The following is a 13274-nucleotide window of genomic DNA, read 5'->3' on the forward strand; positions in this document are numbered from 1 at the left end:
AACTTAACACAGGGCTAATCGGTACCCGCCGCCGCTTACACACAGTCAAGCCCTTCAAACCCAAGGGCTGGACGCGTTTACAGACCAGGGCAAATTAAACTGAATTCAAGAAGCACGTGAAGAACTAATTTCCATGAATATTATAAGAGTTCTTACTTAGGTAGTTTCATAGCAAGGTTGTAAAGCGTTTAAATAACTTTTACTCGAAGTAATGTAATGGGGAGAATGCATAGCCTAAACTTTATAGGACATTTTGATACTTGTATGATTTGGTTTAGTGGAATTTTAATAATTAAACCAAACGTATTTTATCATTTTATATTCAATGTCAAATTGTCATTTAGTTAACAGTTTTCATTTTATATTCTCATATTGGTTGTTCTTATTCTGTAAGTTTATTCATACGTTTTCTGTATAAATGGCTAGCTTCTTAAATATTTGTATGTGGAAGAATTTTCAATAATAAAATAATATACTATCTTTTAACTCATAAACGCCAACGAGCTGAGCTTACACACAACACACGTTCTATAATGAAGAGAGTAACTGATATGTATGGTACGACTGCAGAGTACAAATATTCAACTTTTGTTGGGTGTTATGTCCTTTTTTTACATACTAGTTTTATGTAGACACTCCTGGTGTTTGATCATGCAGGCGTTTTTACAGAGAACATGTTAATGGCGTTTGAAATAAAATGTTTAACCTGTATTGCATCAAAAAGTACACGAATTCATATTATAAATATGTTATGCCACGCAATTAGCTTGATATACAAGACCATAAATCGGTACTTGACTTTCAAATTATTTAACACCAAAGAATTAATTTTATAAATGAATCTGATGATTACGCCTGGTCACCTATTTGAAATATTGTCTTTGAAATGTCTAACAGAAAGTACCAGATTTTTCTTTACCTTTTCAATAGTCAAATATCAGAATTTATGAATTATATCTTTTTTCATTTACATATTAGTTCATATGTTACACCATAGATCAATGGCTTTGCAATCATGATAATGAAACAAGACTGCTTTAATACATTTATTTATCACAACGCAGTCAAGCGTGCATATCTATTTAAGGATGATAAGCGTTAAGCCTGAAAAAATCAAAACAAAGATCATTTGCAGCGAATAAATAAAATTACGAATCAAATACTATACTGTTCCAAAATTGACACAGTCGAAATGAAAGCATGGATAGGCTAACAACAAATTTTTACAAGATTCCAGATGTGTCTTATTTCTTTACAATTCTCTTTTTCTTTTTATTTCTATTTCAGTCTCTTTTCTATTCATCAAATCTTTAATTGCAATCACATTTATTTGAAGGCAGATTCTCACCAGGCGAATCAATGATTACTTACTCCGGTCACATTTTGTGGTATATAAAGGTTGTAAAGCGGCTTGTATCCTCGCCTTTATGACGGAGCCGTTGAGATGACACTTGTCATATGACAATGACGTTGGTGTTCGCAAATCCATCTCGGCTTCAAGAGCGAAATTTCTCTTTGAACGTGATACTTTTTTTCCGGGGTAGCTGCCAGGATATACCGTTTAAAGACCGTAATCTTATATTATTTTTGACACTTTTCACTTAAAGTTTGATTGCAATTGTACCAAAAATGATAATAAATACACTAAGCTCAAATTGCCTCACGAGTATGAACAAGCAATGTAGGTGTAGGAAGTGTCGGACAAACAAACCAGACGGGGAACTCAGGAGCACCAAAAGCCACTGACAAGATAAGAGAAAGAGAAAGTAAGAAATCCCTAAATTTGAAGAAGCAAAAACAGATTTATAAAACATCTCTTTATGTAAATCTCTATACTCGATTAACTAACTTGAAGTAGTATTTTTAAGATTGGAGTTGCTAAGCTCTTTTTTAAAAAGAACAAACGAAAGAATTCTCAATATCACTGAAATCGTTCCTTTCGCACAAGTAGGAGAGAGATAGTGACAGATGACACAGAGATATCAAAGCTATAATTTCTTTTCTTTACCTCTGAATATTTTCTAAAATAATTCTGCAACAGACAAGCAGCCGAGTATACAGGCAGGCAGGCATAAAGTGAAGCAACCAAGGAGGGAAAAAACGACCAAAAGGAAGAAACTGAAGAAAGAAAACATTTCCATTTAAAAAAACATTGCTCAGGGGGTAAGTAATTTTCCCTTACCAACTGCAGCAGAAATGTTGATCTCCCTTTGGATAACAGTTGTGCCCCATGTGATGCCACATCTAACCCAAACTGTTTCATCATCCATCAAGCTCCGAAACTCTTTATAATGCAACTTTAGCGGTTTGGCGATTGTATTTTTCCTTTCAATTGCAAGCCCTAGGTTAGTGCCGTTGCCTGTGCTCCATCCTAAAAGCCCTGGGGGTTGCCCCATATTGCTGGTGTTACACGTACAGATGACATCATTGTTTTGTAACAATCCAGATTGTGGGTCACAGTAGACTTCTGGTTCAAGAGGTTGCTCTACAGATAGAAAAAGTAATTTTTTTAAAGTTAACTTAAATTTGAAAATTATTGTATTTTAAAGCTTTTTTCAGACAAAAGATAACGCACTCCAAGATAGAAACACACAAACACACATGCACCGCCCACACATCCCCCTCCCCAAAGACACTCTCTCTCTCTCTCACACACTCTCTCACACATATGTGACAAACCAGCTGATTTATTTCTGTAATAGATATGCTGACTAATGAGAAAGACTTTTTTGTTCTAAAAATGCTAAAAGAATGAAAACTGGAGATGAAATGTGAAAATATGAATCACTCAATAAACTCTAGCGACGGATTGCTAATAAAAGAAAAACAAAAAAAAACAAAACACATTTAGCACATGAGAATACTATAATTACCAACTGAAATCCATTCCTTCGCGCCAGCTGTAGAGTAGGTTTGTCCACCTGGCGTGACAGAGACATAAAAGTTATATTTTCCTTCCTCTGCAGGTAATGTTGTGATGAACTGACAGAAACCTGACACCTTTACTTCACTCCTAGTGATCCTCTTACTAGTCGGTGTCGTGACCATGGTGATACTCTCCAGGGTCTCGTTCCTTGACTGAACAAACAAGAAAAGAGAGAAAAATGAGATTAAGATAATTCGCTGAGAAGGGACTGAGGCGAGAACAAGATTTAATGACACTTATCCTACTGATTTCCAGAAACATTAGTGACTGATGCTAACTCGAGAAAAATAGCAACAACGACGATGGTGGTGATTCATGAGATTTGATGTATGATGATGATTGACGATGGATGACTATCCTGATTGTACAGTAATGATTGTTAACATGTGATCAGATTCCCCGCTCTCCTTACCAGGCTGAGAAGTGGACATAAAAGCTGACAGGGATAGGTATATTAAGAATTTAATTCTCCCGTTTGTTCTCTTGTATATTAACGATAGATCAATTAGAATTGTACTGGAAGTAGCGAGTTTTATTCCACAATACTCTTCCTTTACATTTGTTCTTTGTTAATGTCCATTTGTTTTCATATTTTTAAGGGGATTTTGAATTCGTTTTCTTGCCTGAAAGGTCTTTAATCATTACTTACCCCTAGCTTGAATCGTAAAAGTTTACACTTGTATATACTTCGTGAGGAGTAGAGATTGCCAATGACACATGACACATTGACAGTCCAGGATGTATTGACTGCTCTGCATAAAACGTCTTCTGGTGGAACTGTTACATAAATCAAGGTGTATACTATTATTGTTTGATGAGCTCAGGCAACTAAAAAACCTTGTTGGCATGTAAAATAAAAGTAATTCTTTAAAAGCTCGTTGAATACTTTATTAATCCATTTGCGTATAATTTTAACTAACAGTACAATTAATAATTATGGGTTTTGATGTATCTGACAAAAATTAAATAATTCTATGCTTACTTATATAGTTTAGCTTGCAACTGGCGATTGTAAACCTGTTGAATCCATCTTCGCGATAGCAATACAGAGTTCCATTCAGTCTATGTATGCTGTTGTAAATACTGGTGTTCCTAGCATCAACTGCCATCGTTGTATGCAAGGAATCAAGAGAACGGGCCTTAAATAATCTTTCATCATAAGGCCAGATATTACAGACATGTCCATCACACAGAGCAAGCAACTCATGAGCTCCTGTGTCATGGACACTTAAATTCCACCTCACTGTTGTCTTGACTGCAACCTTGCAGGTGAAGTATGTAACTTGGTCAGCTGCTATTTCCCTCATTCCATCATTTCCACACGGTGATAGTTTTATATCTGTAAATGCACATTTTAACAGAAGATACATTGATAATATCATGTATTTCCTTGTATTGCATACAGTATAAGTAGTATAAAACATCAGTCTGGCCAAGAAACCTGGCTCAACAATTCTCTACTATTCCAGCTCTTTCTTTTCTCTAATAACTCTGCTCGCTTTGTATAAACTGTAATTTACTTTTATAATCTGTAACATGCAGTTTACCATCACGTGGTGAAAACCAGTTGACATGTAACAGGACAGCAAATGAATTTTAGGAATAGAAACAATAAAATCATACACAGTTAATGAATGAAGAAAACTTGTCCACTTTACCTGTGGCTCTGGAAGAACCAAGAAGAAGCAGAAATAAGATGTATAATTTTCTCATAAATCCCATTTTCCACATCTTCATTAACATGTGAAAGTCTACATGTACATCTAAGCTGCAGCTGTCTGTAAGGAAGAGGTGAAACAAAAGACAGTTTTATATCATGCTCACATCCATTTCCCGAGAATATGAAAAAGTTCATGAATTATTTCCTCTATGATTCACGAAGATGGGTAAAATACCCGTAGTTAATCTTCCTTTCCAGTGTTACTTGTTGTTTCGAAAAGAATATTGTTTTAAATGTTTCTAATGACCTTTTTCATTCTTGTGTGTGTGACGAAGAATTATGGGAGAGGTCAGGTCATGTATGTCTAATGACTAACGCTGTATGTTCAAGTCACTTCTCAAAAACTGTTATATGTGGATATTTCCTAGTAAAGTAATGATGCATGTAAAAAATATATCCATAGTACTATACTGTAAGTGTACTGTAGATAGGACTCACACATATATAGTTGTATCATTGACCATCATGTCTAATCTAAGTAATCACAATGTATGGAGTTATGCAAGCTCTGGTCATGGACTCTACTAAAATTGTCTGCCGAAGACAGGAGAATATGTTTCGTATTACATATCACATGCTCTCACCCAAACGATTCTTCGTTCTCCCTCTCTCTTGTTATCTCATATTCAATACACAGATACACTCACACACGGTACACGGACGTTTCGCCGCCGGACGTTTCGGAGCCGGACGTTTTGCCGACCGGACGTTTCGCCACCGGACGTTTCGGAGTCGGACCATTTGCCGACCGGCGTTTCGCCGCCGGACGTTTCGGCGCGGGGCACTTCATTTCGGCATTTCACGCGGGACCTTTAGCCGAAGTCAAGTGTGTGACGCCCCTTCGCTCACACATTTCTCTCGCCATTGTATCAATGTATCAGTGAACTCTCTCTCACTATCCCTCCTCATATCAACCGTTAGCTCACACATTTCTCTCGCCATTGTATCAATGTTTTTTCTCAAAGCTGTTGCGCATAATCTGTGACAATCAAAGTGAACTGTCTGTGAAGTCTGTGTGTAAAATGTGTTTGAAATAAAGAATTATTGTGTAATCTAGTAGTTACTTTCATTCTTTGAGAAGTAAGTAAGCTCTCTCTCTCTGACATAATGCGACGAAACGTCCGGCGGCGAAACGCCGGTCGGCAAAACGTCCGACTCCGAAACGTCCGGCGGCGAAACGTCCGTCGGCAAAACGTCCGCACACGCTCACACATACGCACGCACACACACACACTTTCACGCCCCCATATACCCACGCACCCAAACTAGTATTAGGCCATCGAGAGAGTGAGAGAGAGAGAAGTAGACGGTACAGGCACACAGACACATCGACACCTTCAGAGAGCAACATATCCATTGCTTTGGTACATCAAGGGAAGACAGACTAAAGTAGTCAAGACCAAGGATATGACTGTGTTGTCGCACAGATCTTTTGCCAACCCTCTTCTTTTTGTAACCTCATTCTGTTTTATTGCCCGCGAATTACGGTAGATGCGAATCTGTTGAATAAGTGTTTTCCTTCAAATGAGTGACTAGAAACTGGCAAGAAAGCTAGCGAGCAAGTGTGTGTGTGTTGGTGTGTGTGTGTATGTATGAAACTTTCTCCTAAAAGTTTGAGACATCAGGGATTAAAGAAAGTAATGCTTGTCATCCTACTTAGGGCCAAATGGATGGATGCAACACCTGGTCTAAGGACATCATTGTAATCTATGGATATTTAGGGAACCGAAACTCTGTACTAAGAGGCTTTTGTTGTCCCAGCTCTGTTCACACTTATCTGCTGTCAAGAGATATACTCATGGCCTTAATTTGCTTTACACTTCCGGAAGCTTAAACAATCTTTTATTTAGAGAGACTTAAGGGAAATTTCCGGTTGTTTAGGACAAAGGAACTTCTTGGGGAAAGAGAGAAAAAGAGCAATTTACATCCTTGTTGCTTTATTACCATCTTACCTTATGCAGGTATAAGACTAACACCATGTCCCGCTATCCTCTACTTTATCTTCGGAAAGGGAAAAGTAGAGCGATGTTGCCTCCTAATGTGTAGATGTCTCAGCATTATTATCAACGAGATGTTTTCCATCGAGCCATGAAACTTGAAGACAACATGCTCTTCCACCTTGACGGAAGAAAAGGGGACAGCGAATACTTTAATGGCTCAAATGTTTGACAAAAGGACAAGGCACACCTTGCAAGAGTTCTATGAGGTCGCAAGGCAATGCAAGCAGCCAACAATGAATACTCATAAATGCATTTCCACGGCAAGTTTATCTGCTGGCAGGAAGCTGTTTGTTGTTAGACAAACAAAGAAATAAATGAATACGCATAATCATAATAATGGAAGTTGCTCTAAAAAGCAAAGTATTGATTTGTGTGCCTACAAAGCAACATTTGTTGAGAAAGCAAATGTTAACAGCTCAGTTACTGCAGCCTCGCCATTGCATGAATTCTTAGATAAAACAATAAAGCCCAGGTAGAGAAAGCGAGAAGTACTATCGAAAAATTCAAATTATATTTCCTTTAACTAAAAGCACTTTAGGCAAAAAAATGTGTCTGAACCATGTTCACACCCTCTTGAAAACAGCAACAATACATCCAAAATTCTTCCTATCCCATTCATGCTCCCATAGGAATTAGTTCAACACATAAAAGTGGTGGGGATCTCCACTAGACAGTTGTAATCATATAACGAATACCATAAGGCAAAATATACCTGAAACAGAGCTGTCAAATGGCCGTATAGACATTGCTGTGTGTTTTTTATTCCAGGTGATGGTCTGTGAATATGATTTTTTAAAAACTATTAACTTGCTGTTGCGCTAAGGTCTCATTCATGGAATCATCTACAGCAAGATATGTTTGTGTTTGTTATCAGAACATCTGATTTTTTTCCCTTTAAAAAAACGAATGGGGATGTTCAAAGGGATGGGTAGGCCATGTACTCTGTAGTGGCTCTGAATTCTCCTTTTGAAAAGGCGAGGGTAGGTTACATATTTGTGAGACACTATTACTGTTATCTTACTCCAGGGATGAGATCAGTGCTTACCTTGCAGTCGCCTGATCTTGAGGGGAGGTGAGCATAAATACTGGGATGAATGGCTTGTTTTTGCTGCTGAAAGTAAACCAGTCCCTTATGTGTGTTGTCTTATCTTTTCTGTTCTGTCTGTTACTTTTTTATCTTTATTCTACGATGTCAATTATTATATTTCTAAGGTATTATTTTATAATAATATCTACTAGTAAACTATCTGTAAACTAATATCTATGGGGTATTGTATTTAAATTATAAAAACACCCTAGTTATCCATTTGATAGCTGGCAGACATGAGAAGAAGCAAATTTTTTATATATAATATACAGTGAATTCTTTACATTTATATATTTAATAATCTCAATGCCCTTAATTATCCAAATAGTCGTCTTAAAATAACACGACGCCACATTATTTTTTAGTTTCAAAAACCACACAAAACATCTTACTCCAAAAAAGTAAATTAGGGTCTTACCTTGTCAGTTGGGTCCAAAAATGAAAGACCACATCTTGAGGGAAATAATATGCTTGATTTCCAAAAATCGTATTATTAAAGTTAACTTCATGGCAGCATTGCTGATGCTTACTCATCCTCGTTTTCCGCGAAACTTTAAAAAAGTTCGTTTAATAAAAGAAACGGTCGGTGACTGGTAAGAAAACAAACCTCAGGTTACAGAATAAGGATGTGGTTTTTGATGTTTTGATCAGATGTGTTCATCATTCATAATAAAACTGCAAACACATACATATGCAGACACATATTTACTTTTTTTTACACAAAGTAAAAAAATGCGAGTTCACCAGAAATTTCCTCTTGTCCCCAAATGACGTCACATTTCAGTAACGGTCGGCTGTGGAGTGAAAGCGTTAAGGACTGTCGACTATGTGATGTGTGAGCTATCTGGTCTGTGGGTAGTTTCTCTTGGTTTTTCTCGTCTTCGACCGTCCATCTCAGGTAACCTGTGGGCTGTCCAAGACTAGTGGCATTGCAGGTACAACTGCTGTCATCGTTTTCTGAAGGCCTTGAGCCACAGGACAGGCTTGGCGGATGTGGTCGTTCTTTAAATATTAAAAATTGTTTCTTGCATGTAGTCATGGTCCAGTTTTTGAAAAGTAGACGATCTTGATGAATTTTTGTAAGTATTTCAAAATTTGAGGTATTCATTATTATAAGAAAATTTTTTGCTTAATAAAAACGTGTAAAAATGCATATAACGAGACTATTCTGAATTTTAAACAATAAGTGGCAAGCCCATTCCCAGAACGTGGGAAACCAGCTTAGATGCTGAATAATATCGGGCAGTTTTTTTTTTAAACATAGAGACAACATCCACCCGGTTTTTTCCCGTCTGTCTGGTGACTCCAAGATGCTACATCGCTTTACTATCACACCACGGACGCTTGCATAAACACTTGCTTCAGAATATTTTTTCTCAACGTTTGGTAAGAGGTTTTATGAGATGATACAGACGTTAGGGATTTCGGAAAAAGACTATATTCGCGTTTCTAAGTCCAGTATACGCTAAACTGACAATCAGAAGCAGGGGCACCCGGTGGTGTACGTGTGCGGACGTTTTGCCGACGGACGTTTCTCAGCCGGACGTTTCGGAGTCGGACGTTTTGCCGACCGGCGTTTCGCCGCCGGACGTTTCGCCGCATTATGTCAGAGAGAGAGAGAGAGCTTACTTACTTCTCAAAGAATGAAAGTAACTACTAGATTACACAATAATTCTTTATTTCAAACAAATTTTACACACAGACTTCACAGACAGTTCACTTTGATTGTCACAGATTATGCGCAACAGCTTTGAGAAAAAACATTGATACAATGGCGAGAGAAGTGTGTGAGCTAACGGTTCACATGAGGAGGGATAGTGAGAGAGAGTTCACTGATACATTGATACAATGGCGAGAGAAATGTGTGAGCTAAGGGGCGTCCCACACTTGACTTCGGCTAAAGGTCCCGCGTGAAATGCCGAAATGAAGTGCCCCGCGCCGAAACGTCCGGCGGCGAAACGCCGGTGGGCAAAATGTCCGACTCCTAAACGTCCCGCGGCGAAACGTCCGTGTACCGTTAAAGTAATAAATGAACGACAGGGTTTCAAAAAATTTAAGTATTTAATTTGTAATAAACTTTATGGTTTCAGAAAAGTAATGGCTATTTTTTAAGTGACATAATTTTGTTAGACATAAACTGGGGATTGCTTCTCTCAGCTTTTAAAAAATAATATACCAGATTAAAAATATGCACAAACGACAATCACTAATTTTTAATATATAGAAATTTGAAAAACCACATTGATTAACAGTAACTTTTAATGTTTCTCACTCTAAAGTAATTCAAATAAATCTCTGAGAAAAAAAACTAGTAGTAACTCACAAATATAGTTGATTCCACAGTAGGAAATTTCGTCATTAAAGCACAACACAGTTTCGTTTACATACTTCTCGTTTTCATATATCTCGGTGTTGTTGACAGCATCAATGCTCAGGTATGTAAATTTAGTGCTAGTGAAACCTGTCTTAAATGTTTTTCTTGAAACTCCGTATGTGTCGCAATCGTTTCTGTAACATTCTGCAGCAAACCAGTACAGTCTACAAAATCTGCACGGGCACGGTGATATTTCCCAGCGGATTTCTCCTTCAGCCTCACAGGTGAAATTAGTGATTTCTCCAGCTGCTATTTCTTGAAGTCCATTATTTCCACACGGTGACATTTTTAAACCTGTAAAATGTGTACAGTAGACAGAAATAATATACACTATAGAATAACAATGAGCCAGTCTAGGAAACACAATTTCACAACAGAATTTATCTACACGAACAGCCTGAAAATTAGCAAACACAACTGTATAAATTAGGTTAAGGGAGGAAAATACACTGGGAACAAGACTGAGGTGTCAGTACAGCCACTTTTCAGTCCTGGGTTCTCAAATGCTCTTGAAAAACGGAGAGTATGACAAAGGTATTACGAAATATACAACTCTACAACCTGAACTCATTCAACACCAAATGTAAGAATCATTTTAATTATTCGAACTATTTATACGTGAGTTACATTAAGTCAATGAAACATTGCTTTTGGTGGGGGGAGGGGACAGAATATACTGGATATAAAATTAAGTAATGGATTAAGTAACAAATATGTAAGAAATGACACATTAAAATAAACTGGACTACTGTACCTCTGACAATAAGCGGGTATAAAAGAGGAGAGGCACCTGCAGCCCACAATAACCACACAATATATCGTGCTGTTGTTTTCATGATGTATAAGTTCGATATTTCTATTATTCAAGCTATTGACATGAATAACTGCCAGACACCAGTGTTCTGAGTTGTTTGTGACTTGCTCTTGATGCACACCCGTTAGACTTCTCAATACAAATCATTTAACGAAACTCCAGAGACGTCTGCCTTAAGGATAATTTCCTGTTCAGTAGATAGATCATTCTTAATCCTCGACAACACCGACAAATTCTTCCTTCCTTAATATACGTTAGAGCAGTGATGCCCAACCTTTTTCGGCCTGCGGGCCATATCCATTTCGGACAGCCGTGTCGCGGGCCACTTCGCCGCAAAAATACAAAAAGGAAAAAAAATAGAGCAGATACCATTTTTTATTAGAACAAGTTGTACTTACCTTAATTATGTATAATTAGTGGGATATTGAAGTTGTTTCCCAAAACCAACTTCTGAATGTCCGGCCTCATCGTAGAGACACCAAGTCGGAGAACTGAATCGAAATGTTCGTCCATCGAAAGAAAAGATTGGGAAACGCCCCTACGTGGGGATAAGTACTTCTTCTTCCCCTTTTTTTTCGTTTTTTTAAGGTCTTCTTTTATTACTAACATGCCGATTTCCTGCACTGTGGGCAGAAGTTTCGCAGGCCGGATATGGCCCGCGGGCCGTAGGTTGTGCATCCCTGCGTTAGAGAAAGCCATGAAGTTAAGTGCATTAAATAGTCCTATGGCTCTAATGACCAAACTTTCTAAATGTTCTTTTACACGTGGTGTACATAAGTGTGTGTTTTTGAGTGAGTCCTAATGTTGGTAATACAAAAATGAAATGGACTTAAAATCGTCCATACACTGATGTATATATCTGTGTAAAAACACATTATGTCAAGCCTGCACGCACGCACTCTCTCACACACACATACACACGCACTCATGCGAGTGAACATAGAGGAAATACACATAGCTACGCTAACTTTATTCTTTAGCTTTTTGTCATATGGTGAAAATAATAAGATGATGATTGTATAAGACTAAGATTTTCTTTTCTAGATATCTATTTGCTTAAACTCCCTAGAAGTCATCCCGAAAGTGGAACTCGATAGCGACAGTGATTTCATCTTTGCACCTCCTTGATGTACTGACAGCTTCATCTCCTAAAAATTGGACAGTAATTAACACTTTACCTGACTACAGGAAACAGGTCAATTAAACTGATTAGCACTGTACAGCAACTTGTATAGCTTATGGTCTGCTGTAATATTTCTTGCCTCAGAATAAAAGACTCAAGCAGCAAAATTCAGCTTTTAGCCGTGAAAATCTTTTGTAAAAGTAAATATTTTGGAAATGATGCATCGTGTATATTGTGTCGATTCTTTACTGTGTTAAAAAAAATTGGCGTAGCTGAACCATTTGCAGGATTTTTCGCCTGACCTCTACTTCATGACCTCTACTTCAGATGCAGAAATATTTACGAAATCAGGTTTTGGAGGTCATCTTCTCTCTTTTTCAAATTGAATAGAAATGTTTTAAGCGCAATCATGGGGTATGCAACTTGGTCCTGAAAAAATGAGATATTAAAAATTAGAGAAAGGAATTCTTCTCACCCTTCTTTAAGACAAATGAATGGATTTTAAACATCGTTTAAAGACACCGTACATGATAATGTATGTAGCTTGAGGGAACGGAAGAGTTGGTGAAAAGAGGCTTTATTTACCCTTACTGTGTAGGCTTATCCGATATTCACGAGAGGTACTCGGGACCCTAATATGCCACAGATTTTTAAAAGCTTTAAACAATCTCTAGTTTATTTAGATTGACTTTAAGGAAACGTCCGGTATTTGTTGGGGAAAGTGAATGCCATCTGCTCAGACGAGGTCTGCAGCCTTGCCGTTGTATGGAATCTTCAATAAACTCAGCTAAAGGAGGAAATTAACTATCAAAAATGTCAGTCGAGAAACTATAATCGCTGAGCTGCATACACTTTATGCAAATAACAGATGTGTCGGAAAAGTGTGGAGGGTTGAGTGTCATTAAAGTTATTGTAGGGTGCCATTTCACTATCGTGTCAAAATGTGTACTGGGAGCAGGGTGCAGTAATGTTCTGCACCATATGCATCTTGAATCTGGTCTGTCTTTGTAACAAGGAACATAATTTGACTAATATCCTTTGCTCTTCATTGCTAGTTGACAAAGTGAAGGAAGCAAATTTGTTCAAATCTGCAAGCTTGTGTGTGCCTGGCACTTGAAACTTATGGTCTGAGGTAATATTTCTTTCCTCAGAATAAAAGACTCATGCAACAAAAAATAAAAAAAATAGTTTAAAATGTATTACGGGGTCTAACATCTCTTCTTAAACAAA

The 13274-nt window shown here is 37.5% G+C and overlaps 2 protein-coding genes across 2 annotated transcripts; both read right to left on the bottom strand.

Annotated features, from left to right (window-relative positions):
• Positions 1-2017: 2017 nt before the first annotated feature.
• LOC112567896 lies at positions 2018-3073 on the bottom strand. Its single transcript, XM_025244771.1, has 2 exons — positions 2874-3073; positions 2018-2485 (listed from the first exon to the last, which is right to left on the bottom strand). The coding sequence occupies exons 1-2, from the start codon at positions 3046-3048 to the stop codon at positions 2157-2159; spliced, it is 504 nt and encodes a 167-aa protein (XP_025100556.1). The 5' UTR covers positions 3049-3073; the 3' UTR covers positions 2018-2156.
• Positions 3074-3279: 206 nt separating this feature from the next.
• Positions 3280-5268, bottom strand: LOC112561038. The gene is made up of 4 exons (XM_025233185.1): positions 4585-5268; positions 3909-4265; positions 3576-3703; positions 3280-3342 (listed from the first exon to the last, which is right to left on the bottom strand). The coding sequence occupies exons 1-4, from the start codon at positions 4667-4669 to the stop codon at positions 3280-3282; spliced, it is 633 nt and encodes a 210-aa protein (XP_025088970.1). The 5' UTR covers positions 4670-5268.
• Positions 5269-13274: the final 8006 nt, after the last annotated feature.

This window comes from Pomacea canaliculata, linkage group LG1, assembly GCF_003073045.1.
Source record: "Pomacea canaliculata isolate SZHN2017 linkage group LG1, ASM307304v1, whole genome shotgun sequence".
NCBI lineage: Eukaryota > Metazoa > Mollusca > Gastropoda > Architaenioglossa > Ampullariidae > Pomacea > Pomacea canaliculata.